General features: G+C 40.1%; 1 protein-coding gene across 17 annotated transcripts in view; it reads right to left on the reverse strand.

Annotated features, from left to right (window-relative positions):
- PHLDB2 (pleckstrin homology like domain family B member 2) overlaps positions 1-17,214 on the reverse strand; it is a 252,429-nt gene that overhangs the window by 114,217 nt on the left and 120,998 nt on the right. For 16 of the 17 annotated variants that reach the window (XR_004275456.1, XM_032299127.1, XM_032299128.1 and 13 more), the window contains exon 2: positions 5,255-5,369. The exons of the other annotated variant lie outside the window; for it this stretch is intronic. Coding sequence is in view for 15 of the 16 variants with exons in the window: in XM_032299127.1 (XP_032155018.1) it covers positions 5,255-5,321 (67 nt within the window). In the remaining variant the exon portion in view is untranslated. The remainder of the gene's footprint in view (positions 1-5,254; positions 5,370-17,214) is intronic. 17 annotated transcript variants of the gene reach the window in all.

Raw genomic sequence — 17,214 nt, forward strand, 5'->3', positions numbered from 1 at the left:
TAGGGCCCTGGGGCCAGATCTGAAGAAAGGGGAAAGATGAGGCTTTGACTTTTAGGCCTCACATCGAATACCATTTTAATTATGTCATTTCCTTGCTCCAAACTTGACTGGCTCCTTGTTGCCGGACAAATACAGGAAGAGCCAGCGGCTGTGTAGGAAGTGGAATAACATGATTATGTAGGGATAGGGTAAAAAAGAAACGTGAGCTCCAGCCACGACATTTAAAGACTCCAATAAAGCCCTCCTCTACTTCCCGTATTAAAAAAGGTGTCAGTCCCAAGTCAAGGCTGCTCAACTGAGTATTCATTAGGGCCACAGTTAAGATATTACATCTCTCCATCCACTCCTGACTGCGCTTTTTCTTTTTCAGAGTTACACTAAATCTGTAGTCACAGATCCTAAAATGCTCACAGAAATGTACATGAACAGGCCCCTTTCGGCTGCTGGATCACTGATGGGCTAGAAATTCAGTGACAGTATTCTGATTAACTGGCTGTGTCTGCAGGGGCTCAGAGCTAGTTGCCGGACCATTTTTAATGTTTCACTTGATGGGGACAATTTCATTGCTTCTCTCAGGAGAATCGCAAAGAACACTGGTAAAAACATGATGATAGAGCACTCAACTCTGACTGGAGATTTAGTGTTAGTGCTCAATAAATGGTTGTTTGAAGCATTTATTTCTGAGATACAGATGGTGATGTTATGACTAGTATAGTTTCTTTCTTTCTTTATGTATTTAAAGATGAGATCCTGTACTGTTGCCCAGGCTGGAGCACAGTGATGTAACCATAGATCATTGTAATTTGAAACCTGGACTCAACCATCCTCGTGCCTCAGCCTCCCAAGTAACTAGGACTACAAGTGCATGCCACCACACCCAGATTTTACAATTTTTTGTAGAAATGGGGTTTTGCTACGTTGCCCAGGCTGGTCTTAAGCTCCTGGGCTCAAGTGATCCTCCTCCTTCATCTTAGGTTATTTTAGTCTCATTTGAATTTATGACTATCCTCAACCAAGAATTTATTTTTAAATTTTTAAAAATTTCAATAACTTTTTGGGTACAAGTAGTTTTTTTTTTTTTACATGAATTAATTGTATAGTGGTGAATTCTGATATGCACCCATCATCCGAGCAGTGTAGATTTTACCTAATGTGTAGTTTTTTAAATCTCTAGCCTCACTCCCACCTTCTCCCTTCCAGTCTCTAAAGTGCATTATGTCGCTCTGTATACCTCTGTGTACCCATAGCTTAGCTCCCACTTATAAGTGAGAACATATGGTTTTTGGTTTTCCACTCCTGTTACTTCACTTAGAATAGTGGCCTCCAGCTCCACCTAAGTTGCTGCAAAAGACATTATTTCATGCCTTTTAATGGCTGAATAGTATTCCATGGTGTGTATATACCATGTTTTCTTTATCCACTCATTAGCTGATAGGCACTTAGGTTGGTTTCACATCTTTGCAATTGTGAATTGCTCTGCAATAAAATACATGTGTGTCTATTTTGTATAATGAGAAGAACCAAGAATTTCTAAGTTACGAATATTTCTAAAGAAGATCATCAAAATTCATTCATTGTGCTGTTCAAGTGGAAAACAAAAGCAGCTCTATTTAAAAGGCCATTCTCTTACTGATGATTTCCAGAGGTTGATTCCTAAAGTATTAGTATTATGTTTACAAGCTTGACATAAGAAAAATGTTCAGAACTTTGGCCTTGCACAGTGGCTCATGCCTGGAATCCCAGCACTTGGAGAGGTCAAGATGGAAGGATCATTTGAGCCCAGGAGTTTGAGACCAAGATAGGCAATATAGCAAAACCCTTTCTCTAAAAAAATATTTTTTCAGTTAGCCAGGGATGGTGTCATGGGCCTGTAGTCCTACCTACTCTGGAGACTGAGGCAGGAGGATCACTTGAGCCCAGGAATTCAAGGTTGCAGTGAGCTATGATTGCATCACTGCCTTCCAGCCTAGGCAAAGGAGTGAGACCCTATCTCAACAAAAAAAAAAAAAAAAAAAAACTCCAGAGTTTTAACATGGGCATATGGATTCACTGTATCTTTAATGTTAATATTAAAGTTAGCTTTATAAAAAGCTTAGCAACCCATCAGCTCACAAGAGGAAGGTTTCATACACAGTCGTGTATTGCTTGAGGCTAGGGCTATGTTCTGAGAAATGCATTGTTAGGTAATTTTGTCATTGTACAAACATCATAGAGTCCACTTACACAAACCTAGGTGGCATAGTCTACTCTACACCCAGGCTACAAGGTATAGCCATAGGAATGGCGTAGCCTATTCCTGGACTACAAGCCTAAATAGCATGTTACTGCACTGAATACTGTAGGTAACTGTAACATAATGATAAATATTTGTGTATCTAAACTTCTCAACACAGAAAAGGTAAGGTGTTGTGCTGCTGTACTGATGTCACCAGATCATAAGACATTTTTCAGCTCCATTATCTTACAGGGCCACTGTTGTACATGTGGTCCATCACTGATTGAAACACTATGTAGTGCATGGCTGTATTGAAATAAGTTTAGTAGTCATTAAACAAACATAAATATGTCCACGGGGCATATTTTTCTCCCCACATCCCAAGCCTGTTGGCAGAGCTTTCTGGGGCTCTTCCTCTGTTTTTTTCTACACAAATCCCAGATAAGGTCTGAGACCTCTCAACAACTGGAGTGCTGGTTGGGGGGAAGGAGCACCAAAGCACTTAGCTTTTCACTCCTCTAGTCTGCTGAGCATTGATGAGCAATGTAATCAAGACAAGCTGTGATGTGGTTTATTGTTTTCCTGTTCGAAAAGCTACTTTTGTCCTGCAGAAGTTATCAAAGTGACTATCCAGGTGGAAAATTCCTTGCACAGGCAATTTGAAGGATCCCTAGTGGCAGGGGGCAACATTACCCTTGATGAATAAGTCACTAGTAATTAGTCCTCAAAAGAAAGTTTTTATCTCTCATGGGCTGTTGGCATTTCATGATAGATTCTCAATTACTTTGTTGAATGCTTTGATCCTACTATAAATATCAGTCCCTGGTGTTTCATTCCAACTTCCACAATCCTCAGTGCAGGAAAGAGGGAAGGTTTAGGAATGCACACGGGTGAAGGTGAGGATCACACCCGGTCTACCTAGGTAGGGTTATCCTTTGGGCAAGGCAGACTCAACATGTCCTAATCATTACATCATTATCACCTCCCTCACATGCACCCCTGAGGCCTCCTTCTTAATTGTAGTCTACAATTAAGTAAAGGACGCCCTCCTAGATCCAGTCATCCAGCTCCCCTATATGGAAAACTTCTTCAGTCCCTCAATTCTTCCTCATCTCCCATTACCAATCCATTGCCAAATCATATAATTTCTACCTCTAAAACATCTGTCAATAGGATTCTTCATCCCCTTGCATTCATTTATTACCTGGTATTTTCCCACTTTTAGAGAGGGCCAGGAACAAGTCAAGGGGAGATGGAACCTCATTAGGCCCAGGGCTAAAGGGACACTGGGTGTGCAGTAAGTAAGGCTCTCCCAAGGAAACGGAAGATGCAGAGCCTAAAGAAAAAGCTAAGATCCACATTTTGGAAAGAGGGTCTGGAAGTATCAAATCCAAGACTGCATTTGGCCATGAGAGGAGAATGGGGTATAGGGCAGTTGCTGAGTAATACTCAGTATTTAAAGCTCCCACTTATGGCAGGATATAATGGCCAGGTGAGATGGGATAGGAGGATATTGGAATTGTAATAATCTCCTAAATCAAGCCTCAATAACAGTACTTAAAATTTAAATTCTTTTATTAGTCTTTTTTTCCCCTAAACTGCTGCACACAATTCTAAGCTGTAAGAGGACAGGGATCTTTCTATCTTGTTCATTGTCATATCTCCAGTGCCTCTCACAGAACTTCATATATGACAGGACACTATTAAATATTTGTTAAATAATTACACAGATGCTCGTGAATGCGGAAACTCTAATCTCATCACTCCAGTGCTTAGGATTCTTCAAGTAACTTCTCAAAGCCTTTAGGATGAAATAAATCTGGAATCCTCAGATTAGCACAAAAACAAATAAAAAAGAGTCATCTGGTTTCTGCAGGTTATTTTCCCACCTAATAGTTTGCCATTTCCTTCCTCCTCTTCCTGCAAGGAGGGAGCATTCCAGTCACAGTAAACTGCTTACAGTTATTCACATGTGTCACATTCATTTATCTCTTTCCTCATAACCACAGTTCATCTAGCAATAATTGCTTCAGAAATCACCCTTTCCAGAAAACTTTCTCCAACTCCATGACTGGTTTTAGTTATATGTCAAAATATTTCACATCATCATATTTTAATGTTTCAGTTTTATTTTCCATGTCTGTTCAAGATATATACTCCCTACAGATGGTAGAATTGCCAGCCAGCCCCCAAATTAGAGCAACTAAGACAATTCCTTAAAATCTGTGTGTGTGTGTGTGTGTGTGTGTGTGTGTGTTTGTTCTATTGGTTCTGTTTCTCTGGAGAGCCCTAACACAGGTTTTTCTATTTTAACTCTGTGTCTAGAACTTAGAATAATGAGTAAATGAAAAATGAAATCTGGTTTGGAATTGCCCTCCCTTAATACAAGGGGACTCTGCAGTACAGAGCTGTTGAGCTATTCAGAAGGAAATACTTATGAGATTGGCTTAAACTAGGTACCCAAGCTTATCCCTCATTCCTCTGGTTACTTGATCACCTGAGACATAATAAAAAGTAATGAAGAATATGTACACTTTATAAACCTATTTATTCTGTTTGAGTGCCAGGGGAACCCTTTGCAAATATTTCAACCAGCACCACAAACCCTGTGAATTGGGAGTAGTCATGTTGGAGCCTCCTCCTTCCTCAGAGATGTCAATATCAGCTACTATGCTACAGCCTAAAGGCTTGATGTCTTTATGCATACCATCCCACCCTTTCTTGTGTAGGCTTTGATTTCTGAATGACTGATGAGTCACTGAGAAAGACTTCCATACCAGCTGCTTGGGTCTTCCCATCATCCAACATCTGGACTAAATAAAACCTCAGCATATGTCTTCAGTGAGGTAAGAATCAGTGACCTGTGAACAAACAGGTGACCAAAGTTCTGGCCAAGGACTGCCAGCCTCAGGCTCTCTTCCCCAGTGATTGCTGGACTCCTGGGTTTATACTTGAAAATGACAGCTTATTCTCGATACGTGTGATGGAGTAAGAACTTGTAAATATGTACTAAAAACCTCTGCAAAATAAAGTTCTCACCAAAATGTTGCATATCACCAACTCCATCTTCCTTGGGCACGTCTCTCTGGGCATCATCCTCCTCCATCAAGATCTTCTGCTGAATCTCGAAGGAGAAACAGGAATCAGTGCCAGCCTGCACACAGCAAGAAAAGAGACGTATCATGATTGGAAATCTGAACTGACCTCTGAAAACTTAAGTTCAGCATAACCTCTGTGTTGAACAGATGTTTAACATCTGGGGAAACTGCTTCCGAAGTTGAAAACCAGACGTTCAGCCCACGTGGTGGCTCATGCCTGTAATCCCAGCACTTTGGGAGACTGAGGCGTGCAGATCACAAGGTCAAGAGATTGAGACCATCCTGGCCAACATGGTGAAACCCCGTTTCTACTAAAAATACAAAAATTAGCTGGGTGTAGTGGCATGCACCTGTAGTCCCAGCTATGCGGGAGGCCGAGGCAGGCGAATCACTTGTACCTGGGAGGCAGAGGTGCAGTGAGCCAAGATTGCACCACTGCACTCCAGCCTGGCAACAGAGTGAGACTCTGTCTCAAAAAAGAAAAACAGATGTCTTGGATTACCCTGTTATTCCACTGCTATCTACCCTTTAAAACAACAAAACTTCACCACTACCAGCACCACTAATAACAAAAGCACACTTTTATCTAGAACAAACAGATTCTGGCAAACAAGTAACAGACAATGCTTAGACCAAAAGAGGAACTGGTTTCTTAGCATAGTGATTTCTTCTTGGGCATGTTGTTGCTTATTTTCTATTTTTCATCCCATGCTTATTATTTACCAGCCATTCTGTTAGGTATTTTGTCTTTATTATTTCTTCTAATTTTTACAAATCCCATGTTATATGGAAAGAAACTAGTGTCCTTGTTCTCAAGAGCTTCCCAAAGAGTTCCTGACTTTAAGTCTGGCTTTCTGCAGCTGTCATATCTAGTATTCTCTGTAGACACAGGGGAGCCCCAGGAGATGACCTCATTCTATTATCATGTAAGTGAGGGCTCCCATTTGTCATAAACCTAGTATGTCAAGTATTGTCCTGCTTGATTCTCACTACGTCTCTGAGACTAAGTGCTGTCATTTTTTATTTAACAAATGAGGAGCCAGAGACTGATGAAGAATAAGGGAGTTATCAAAAGTCACATTACCAGTGACGTACATTTTCTAATAAGGTAACAATCAATATCTCCTATTCAAATGCTAAAACATACCAGGTTTTGTTTATATTGCCCTGGGTGTATTAAAGAGAATGAACTTGAATGGTGGCAGAACTGGAGGCAGAAAGACAAGTTAGAGGTCTATACAATAATTCAGGGAAGAGATGCTAAGAAACTAAAGGCATTTGTATAAGACGGTAAGATGCAGACTCTGTGATATATATGGGAAGTAAAATTCATCAGGCCAACATGATTTATTGATTCTGAAAGGTGTGTACAAGGGAGAGAGAATTTGATGTGGGAAAGTGATGGATGATAGGGTGCCATTATCTACAAATGGCGATACTGGAAGTGGAGCAGATGTGGGTGAGAAGAATTTAATTCTGGACATGTTGAATTGAAATATATCTGTAGGGCATCTAAGTGAAGGGCAGGGTAGAGAGTAAGACTAGAGATATATATCTGGAAGATGCAAATCATGACAAGTTTTGTTTTTCCGCAAAATGGGAGGGAGCAAGGCAAACTGTCTCCTAGGCTGAGGGAGATGTTAAAGATCTAGGAAAACAGATTAAGTGACAGAGCAATGTCCTGAGAGAAGAGAGAGAGGTTGAGGTCAAGAACCCAGCTGGAGTGTTGGTCTTGACTGGAATAAGCTCTCTTTATCTCAAAAGAACGGGTAGTGAAAGCAGGTAAGAGTAGATGTCAATGTAGGTCAACAGCTATTGATGAGAAGGTTAAAATTAGAGGATTTTTACATATTGAGGGCCTCATTTTTGCCTGTGAAGAACAAGGCAGAGTCTTCCATTAAAAGTCTACCAGCGTGAATGTTATTGTAGGAAATAACTGCTGAAATATAAACTTCCATAAGTTATATTTAAAAGAAGTGTTAAAAACTTTTGTGCTATAAGCAATACCATCAAAAAGGTGAAATGGCAGCCCACAAAGCAGGAGAAAATGTTTGCAAATTATATATCTAATAAGGGACTCTCAGAGTATGTGTGAAACTCTTAAAATTCAAAATACTTGGCAAAGCTTGGTGGCTCACTCCTGTAATCCCAGCACTTTGGGAGGCCGAAGGAGGAGAATCTCTTGAGCCCAGGATTTCGAGACCAGCCTGGGAAGCAGCGAGAGATTCTGACTCTACCAAAAATTAGCCAGGCATGGTGCCATGTGTCTGTGTTTTCAGCTACTTGGAGGCTGAGACAGGAAGATATCTTGAGTCCCGGAGTTAGGAGCTTCAGTGAGCCGTCATCATGTTACTGCGCTCCAGCCTGGGTAACAGAGCAAGACACTGTCTAATAAAAAATCAAAATACTCAAAGGGCTTGAGTAGATATTGCTCCAAAGAAGTTATACAAGTGGCTAATAGATACTGAACATCTTCAACGATTTGGGAAATGCACATCAACACCAAAATATGACACCATTTCATACCCACTAGGATGGCTATAATAAAAACAACAGATTGTAACAAGTATTGAGGAGAATGGAGAAATTGCAACACTCTTAGGGTGTTTGTGGAAATACAAAATGCCTCTTTGGATCACAATCTGCCAGATCCTCTAAAGGTTAACAGGGCTGCCATAAAGCCCAGAAATTCCACTGCTGCGTATATACCCCAGAGAATTGAAAACATACATTCTCACAAAAACTTGTTTGCAAATGTTCATGGTGTCATCATTTGTAATAGCAAAAAAATGGAAACAACTCGGATATCTTTCAAAAAGGAAGTGGATAAAGTGTGATATATCTATACAATGGAATATCATTCAGCAATACAAATGAATGAAGTACTGAGACAATGCTTCAACATGAATGAACTTTGAAAACATGCTACATGAAAGAAGCTAGTCACAAGAAATCACATATTACATGATTACATTTATATAAACTATCCAGAATAGGCAAATCTACAGAGACAGAAAATAGATTTGTGGTTACCCAGAAGTGAATGTGGGGAAAAGATGAAAGAGGAATAGGGAGTGACCGCTAATGGGTCTGGATTTTCTTTTGAGAGTGAGAAAAATATTCTAAAGTTAGATTGTGAATGACTCTTTGAATGTATTAATAACTGTTGAATTGTAAACTTTAGGTGAATTATATAGTATATAAATTACATCTCAAGCTATTTTTTTAAAGCTTCACGGAAGATTTTTAGGGCAGTGAAAATACTCTAAGATACTGTAATCGTGAATACATATTATTATATATTTGTCTAAACCCATAGAATGTACAATACCAAGAGTGAATCCTAATGTAAATTATGGTCTTTGCATGATGGCAATGAATCAATGTAGGTTCATCAGTTCACCAGTTGTAACACACATACCACCCTAGTGGGGATGTTAATAAAGGGAGAGGCCATGTTTGTGTGAGGATGGGAGCATATGAGAAATCTCTGTACCTTCCTCTCAATTTTACTATGAACCAAAAAATAGTCTTTAAATAAAAATACAGTCTTAAAAATTTTGCTGTGACCTAAAAAAAAAAAAAGCCTTTAAAAAAAAAAGCAGAAGCTTCAAGTCTAAGGAAAAGATTGTTTATGGAGGCAAGAAGGGAGCACTGCTAAAGACCAGATAGTAATAACGGCCATTATATTTGAGGGCTTATAAGCCAGGCACTGTGCCACGTGTTTTACCTACATTATCTCCTTTAACCTTCACCATAACCCCGTATATATATTTGGTACTTTTCCCTCAATTTACAGACAATACAATTAAAGCTCAGAAAAACAAAGAACTTGTCAAAAGTCAGCAGTGAGAAAGATAGAAAGATAAAATGCAGATCTACATCTGTTTGAAGCTGTTCCTTTTTTTTTTTTTGAGACGGAGTTTCGCTCTTGTTACCCAGGCTGGAGTGCAATGGCGCGATCTCGGCTCACCGCAACCTCCGCCTCCTGGGTTCAGGCAATTCTCCTGCCTCAGCCTCCTGAGTAGCTGGGATCACAGGCACGCACCACCATGCCCAGGTAATTTTTTGTATTTTTAGTAGAGACGGGGTTTCACCATGTTGACCAGGATGGTCTCGATCTCTTGACCTCGTGATCCACCCGCCTCGGCCTCCCAAAGTGCTGGGATTACAGGCTTGAGCCACCGCGAAGCTGTTCCTTAATACATGTGCTGTGCTGTCTCCCTCAGGCTTTGCTCTGCTCTCTAACTACAACTTTCTAGGTTCCACAGAAATGCCAACATCTTTAGGCCAGCCTCTTTTTCCAGGGCATTCCTACAATGTTCTAGGTCTGTCAGTCTTAGAGTGGTAGATAGCATTTCCACCTCTGCCGTCTTAATGAAGAGTTGCAGAATAAGCACATTAATAATAAAAATGTTGTGGAATAAATGTATTGATAAATTATGACTCTCCTTAACTCCTCCACACGCAGGAGTCCTAGACGCCCAGCTGACGCCCTGTACAGAGTGATTTCCTGATGTTCAGAGCACTTAGAGCCGGAGTAACTCAGAGCCCAACCCAAAGAAAATGAATCTCTTTATTCTATTTGAAGGGCCTATGAATGGGAAAAAAGAACAAACATTGATCTCAATCGTTAGACAACGCCCATACCCATTCACTGTCAAGGTGGTTCTTGAGTTCTACAATCCTGACGCAGCCTTCCAGCTTTCCTCATGTAATAACTGCAGATACACCTAAATTAGTTCCTGGCATGTAGGAGGGTTTCAAGAAGTTTTTTCTTCCTTTTTCATTCCTTTGCAGTTCCCTGCTCCTCCTACTCCTACTTGATAACCATGAAAAGCTCACTGTTTCAATTCAAACCTCTGCTGGGCGCAGCGACTCACACCTGTAATCCCAGCACTTTGGGAGACTGAGGCATGTGGATCACCTGAGGTCAGGAGTTTGAGACCAGCCTGGCCAACTTGGCAAAACCCCATCTCTACTAAAAATATGAAAATTAGCCGGGCGTGGCGGTGGGCACCTGTAGTCCCAGCTACTCGGGAGGCTGAAGCAGGAGAATCGCTTTAACCTGGGAGGCAGAGGTTACAATGAGCCAAGATCACACCATTGCACTCCAGCCTGGGCAAAAGAGTGAGACTCCATCTCAAAAATAAATAAAATAAAATAATTAAATAAAATTATAAATTCAAACCTCTAGTCTGGAATGGAGTAACTATAAAGGAAGAGACAAAAGACAAACCTAGCTCCCCAGATCAGCTGCCTAAACTCATCTGTGGCCTGGTAATTATGACAAAATGGCATTGGAGACTAACTGCCTCCTGATGAAACTATGACACCTGTCTACATATGTCTTAATGCCACATTATTATAATGTAAAAAGCAGTAGAAGAATAGTGCTTTCTAATAAAGTGCAATATTCCAATGTTTATGTGAGCTTACATTGTGTTAGACATTGTACTAAAGTCTGTACAGACACCTTGTCATTTTATTCTCACACAATCTTTTGAGGTAGGTTCTTCTAACTGATAGGCAAGAGAATTGAGGGCAGAAGAAGAGGAATAACTTCTCTAAGGTCACCTAGTCTGTAAGTGAGGGGTCAGCAATCTCCTCTTCATCTGTGTGGCCCTAAGTCAGCTCTCTCCATTTCTGCATTAGATTGTCTCCTTATCCCTTCTGTTATTACCAAGCTCCCTTTCATGGAAACTGTTCTCCTAAAAGTGGTATGGTGGAAAACGATTCTAATGTGTAAATAAGATTATAAGCAATTATCCAATATCAATGGAAAAACGCTAGAGTAAATATTAGAACACAGAATCTAATACCGCGTTAAGAAAATATACCATGACCAAGTAGGATTTGTTTCTGGAATGCAAGGATGATTCAATATGAGGAAATCTATTAATATAAATACCATATTAGTAGACGTAAGAAGAATAATCATAAATTAACCCCAGTTAGGGAAAAAGCTTTCTAAAATTCTTTAAATTTTATTTTATTAACCAAATTTTTTGGAGACAGGGTCTCACTGTTGCCCGGGCTGGAGTGGTGCAATCAACACTTACTGCAGCCTCAACCTCCTGGGCTCAAGTGATTCTTCTGCCTCAGCCTTCTAAGCAGCTAGGACTACAGGCGTGTATCACTGTATCTGGCCAATATTTTTATTTTTGTTTTTTAGAAATGTTGCCCAGGTTGGTCTTATGGTCCTAGTCTCAAGCTATTCTCCTGCCTCAGCCTCCCAAAGTGCTGGGATTACAGGCATGAGCCACCACACTTGGCCTCCCCACCCCCCAAAAAAAGGCTTTTAACAAAACTCAATTCCTATTCCTAATAAAAACATGAAGAAAATAGAAAGGGATGCATATTTTCTTTACTTGATCTCAGCCATAGGGCCAAGAAATGATGATGCATATTCTCCTATACCTTGATCCTAAAGCCACTGTTATGTTTAGTCAGAAAATACTAGAGGTATTTCCACTAAGATTAGAAAAAGGTAAGGATGTTTACTCTCTGCATCTATTGAACGTTGTTTTTAACCAACACAATTAAAAAAGAAAAAAAAAACTCATAGAAAAGGGAAAAGAAGAAATAAAACTATTTACAGATGATATAGTTTACCCAGAGAACCTGAGAAAATCAATGATAAACTCACAGGCCACAAAATAATCTTTTAAAAATGCTAAAGATAATGTTAATTTTAAAATAACTTCAAGTGTCAGAAAAGCTGTAACAATAGCACAAAGAACATTTTTTTTCCTGGAACTACTTGAGGGTAAATTGTGAACAGACAGTCATCACTCTTGAATAATGTGTAACCCTTCAAAGAAGGGCATTTTTCAGATAACCAATACACAAGAATCAAAATCAGGAAATTGTCATTGACACTACCATAAAATTCACAAAAGCCATTACTGGGATAATTACTAGAATTATCCCAGTAATATTTAGAGGATCTAATCTAAGAACATGTGTTATATTTAGTTTTTCTGACTCTTTAGTTGTTTTTTTCTTTCTTTCAGTCTGGAAGAGTTCAGTGTGGGTGGCCTCTCACAGGCTAATTTATCCTCAGAACAAGGGGTAATGGAACAGACAAACAGAGTGACCACAGTCAAAACCCATCCTGCCAGACATATAAAACGAATAATTGCTTGAGTATGTAGAGAAATCTGGAAGTGATGCTATACTTTTATTTTTACTCAAAAAGTTTTGAAGCACACTATAAAATAGGAATATGTTAAATGATGAATATTCATTCTGCTGAATTCTTCCTAGACAGAATGTTCACAAGAAAAAAAAAATTGTCTTATTTCCAAAATGGCTCTCCTAAATTAGATTTAGCAGTATATCTAGTCTTAGATCAGTATATGCTCAGCTCTAACTGGTCTTCAAGAAAATCTCAGAGTCTATTCTTAGATTAAATTTTAAAGAGATACACTGAGAACACAACTATCCTCATTTTGTTAGTTATTACTTCTAAGCAAGTTTTAAAAGATATTCTAATCTGACTCTGCCTCAAAATTCTGTCCAGATTATCATGAATTCTTTGGGGCTGTAGTTCAAATTTCTTTATATGTAAAGCCTACAACTATTTTTTCCTAGTTATATTTTTATGGTAATCAAATCACTAGCTTTCATCCATATTGACTGTCTGAAGGTTTCTGAAAGTATAATGGGTATATAAGTAATTTCCATACTATGCTTATTTGACGAATTTCTGAAAAATCAACACAGATTACTGGATTTGCTATCATTCTTGTGGAGCTGCTTTTCTGAGAACAGATTGGAAAGGGAAAGAGAGGGAATTGTGGGTAGGGTCAAATTCCTCTTCTGGGTTGCCAGAGGCAAAAGCATACTGAGGAACTTTTTAAACATACAGATTCCTGGCTAGGAGTGGTAGCATGTGCCTATAGTCCCAGCTGCTCAGGAGGTAAAGGTGGGAAGATCACTTGTGCCTGTGAGTTTGAGACCAGACTGGGCAACATAGTTAGATCCTGTCTCTAAAACAAACATGAAAACAAACAAATAAATAAAAATAAAAATACAGGTGCCTTAACCTCACTCCAGACTTTCTGAATCAGAATCTGTATGCGTAGGTTCAGTAATATGTGGTTTTTTTGTTGTTGCTATTATTTTTGAAACAGAGTCTCCCTTTGTCATTCAGGCTGGAGTGCAGTGGGACGATCTCAGCTTACTGTAAGCTCCACCTCCTGGGTTCAAGAGATTCTTGTGCCACAACTTCCTGAGTAGTTGAGATTACAGGAGTGCATCATCACGTGGGCTAATTTTTGTATTTGTAGTAGAGACGAGATTTTGCCATGTTAACCAGGCTGGTCTTGAACTCTTGGCTTCAAGTGTTGTGACTGCCTTGGCCTTCTGAAGTCCTGAAATTACAGGTGTGAGCTACTGCGCCTGGCCAGGTTCAATAATAAGTGTTTTTTTTTTTGGGACGGAGTTTCACTCTTGTTACCCAGGCTGGAGTGCAATGGCGCGATCTCGGCTCACTGCAACCTCCGCCTCCTGGGTTCAGGCAATTCAATAATAAGTGTTTTTAAGAAGATTCCCAGGAGAGTCTTCTGCAGTAAGCTTAACACATACTTTGACTAGCTTTGAGAAATTGTGTTCTACAGAATGTCAGTTTAACAGAGTGATCCCATAAAAAACTAAGAGGAGTTTTGGAAATGATGCACTCTATAGCCCCTCCTTAGCAAGCCATGGGACATATATATGCATTTAGTATAGGCTCTAAGGAAATACCTACTTAATTTTGTTTCATCCAGCATTTCTCAAATTCATTTGTGTATACCACACACTTTTGTTGACTCAACACACATTACTATGCACCCCAAAGAGCATGACTTTAAGAGAGGTTGATATAGAACATAATCCTCTCCATGCCACTCCTTTATTAACAGACCAGCAACTGTTTGATGTTAGTCAGCTCAGCAACGAATGTAACTTCAAACTTTCATAAGGAATATTGTACAGGTTGCATAAGATCTTCGTGCCTAGTATTATTCTCCAGCTCTTCCTCTGTTCATTTCTGAACTTTAGATATTTTTTAAAAACTGTTAACAGTTACGATGACTGATGTGCACTGATTTCTTACTCTGTACAGACTGTTTTCTAAGCACTTTGCAGGCATTATATCACTTAATACACAGCCCTCTGAGGTAGTTTCATTACTATAACAATGTTATAACAGAATACTGAGGTACAGAGATATTAAACAACTAGACCTAAGAAAACTCATAGTAAGTGGTGAAGCAGGTATAGACATTAAATCCAGGTTCTCAGGTTCAAAGCCAATAGTATTAACCACTTCATTATTCCACCTGGATAACGTAGATTGATATGGTTTGGCTCTGTGTCCCACCTAAATCTCATCTTAAATTGTCATCCCCACATGTCAAGGAGGGGACCTGGTGGAAGGTGATTGTATCATGGGAGTGGTTTCTCCCACGCTGTTCTCCTGATAGTGAATTTCCACAAGGTCTGGTGGTTTAAAAGTGTTTGGCAGTCCTCCTCACCTCCTATGGCCATGTAAGAAATGCCTTGCTTCCCCTTCACTTTCTGCCATGATTGTAAGGTTCCTGAGGCCTCCTCAGCCATATGGAACTGTGAGTCAATTAAATCTTTTTCCTTTATAAATTGCCCGGTCTCCAGTTGTTCTTTATAGTGTGTGAAAATGGACTAATACAAGATTCTTTGGCAATCTCATTCAAAGCCAAACCTTCCCTGTCCATGGCTTCCTAAACCCTGTTCCTAACACTTGCTCTCTCTTCTTAGCTAAGATCAGCATCCCTAACTGCTTGTTAGACATCAGTGAGGAGGTATAACTGGATGCTCAAACTTAACATATCTCTGTAGAATCTCATCTTCCCTTTCCAATCTTACCCTTCCTTTTGTTTTCTCTCTTTCCAGCATTCATGAGTTTCTTCATCTGACAACTGTGAGCACTTACCATACATTTGGCACTGTGCTCTGCTGGGAACTTAAAGGTGAATAGGACCTCTTATTCCTGACTTCTGTTTGCCTCATAACTTCAGTGAACTCATGCTTCGTCATGGCCACTTTCTTCTCTTTCTGCATTTTGCCTTTCCAGATTAGCCTCCATCAGCTGTTTTATTCTCTAAGTTGTTCTTAAGTCATATCACTTGAAAAAGAATTTGGTTGTTGGATTGTCTTTCTCTGAAAGGTCACTGGCATGTCTGTAGGTGCAGTGGCAGATTGTATTCCAAAAATGGCCCCAGTGACTCACATGCTCCTCCTACCCTGTGACACTGGCGACCCTCCATCATGAGGTGGGGTCTCCATTTCTCCCCTTGGATCTGGATGGGCCTATCAATACTCGTGGAAGTGATGTTGCGCTATGTGCTCTTCAAGGCTAAGCTCTAAAAGGCAAACAGCTTCTTCCTTGCCTTTCAGTGAAGCTTGCCCTTGGAACCTAGACCCTGAGTCATGAGGAAGAAGAAAGACTATATGGGGTCACTGTATAAGGTGTTCTTGGTGACAGCCCCTGCTGATGACCCAGCTGGCAGCCAGCACCAACCTCCAGACAAGTGAGTAAGATTTCAGGTGATTCCCAGTCCTAGCCTTTGCGTGTCCTCAGCTGATGCTGAGTGAAGTAGAGACAAGATGTTCTCTCTGAGCCTTACCTAAATTGCAGAGTTGGAGCAGCATAAATACTGTCATTGCTTTAAGCCACTGAATTTTGGGGTGTCTGTTACACTGCAGTGGACGATGAGAACCAGTGCCTACCTCTGCACCAGCTATTCACAGGGGCAGAGTCATAAAGTATAGCTACCTAGAAGGAGCTGCTGCTGGGGAAGCAGGCACCATTATTAAATGTCAGTTGTGTGCCATCCTTTTCACATTTTTAATCCTCTGTAGCACTTAATAAAGTAGTTTGCGTGTAGTATATATCGAATAAATATGTGCTAAATTGAGTTGAAATATGGCGTGATAGTTAAGTACGTGACCTTAGCAGTCAGATAAACCGTACAAACCACAGCTCTAAATGCTACAGCTGTGTGATAGGAAGCAGGTGTCTTCCCCAATCCATCAGTGTCTATGTTTTTATGGTAATAAAACTATAACACTCTGAAATTGATGTAAGAATTAAATGTTTAAGGCATGTGCGAGTGCCTAAGAGTGTGAGACTCATGCTAAATCTCTCTCTCTCATTCTCTCTTAAATTTTAGGACAAAATGAGAAGGATTGTAGCCTGATTGTGAGGGATCGTGAATGCATAGTTAAGGTTCATTTTTTAGGCATTAGGGACTCACGGAAAATTACAGAGGTGTGATATGCGTAAGGCAGAGTTTGAGATTACTATGGCAATAATGTGTAGAAAGGATATATAAAAACCAGTGCCGAAGCTAAAGTCAGTGTCTAAGAATGTTAGGATTTAAAAAAGACTTAAAAATATAGCCGGGGGATATCAGGTCAGCAGCAAATGGCAAGATAATATCACAAGGGAAATTTCCATAGATTTTGATTGGCTCGGTTTGAGTCTACCTTGGAAAAAGTTAAAATAAGAAAAGCAAAGTCCAAAATTGGTCTCAGTAATTTGGTGGCATTTATTAAAAATTGTTCATATAGGATGCCCTATGATTCAACAATTTCACTTCTAAAAGTCTATCTTAAGGGCCGGGTGCAGTGGCTCAAGCCTGTAATCCCAGCACTTTGGGAGGCCGAGGCGCGTGGATCACGAGGTCAAGAGATCGAGACCATCCTGGTCAACATGGTGAAACCCCGTCTCTACTAAAAATACAAAACAGCTGGGCATGGTGGTGCATGCCTGTAATCCCAGCTACTCAGGAGGCTGAGGCAGGAGAACTGCCTGAACCCAGGAGGCGGAGGTTGCGGTGAGCCAAGATCGCGCCATTGCACTCCAGCCTGGGT

This window comes from Sapajus apella, unplaced genomic scaffold (assembly GCF_009761245.1).
Source record: "Sapajus apella isolate SASKATOON/1434 unplaced genomic scaffold, GSC_monkey_1.0 scaffold40, whole genome shotgun sequence".
Taxonomy (NCBI): Eukaryota; Metazoa; Chordata; class Mammalia; order Primates; family Cebidae; genus Sapajus; species Sapajus apella.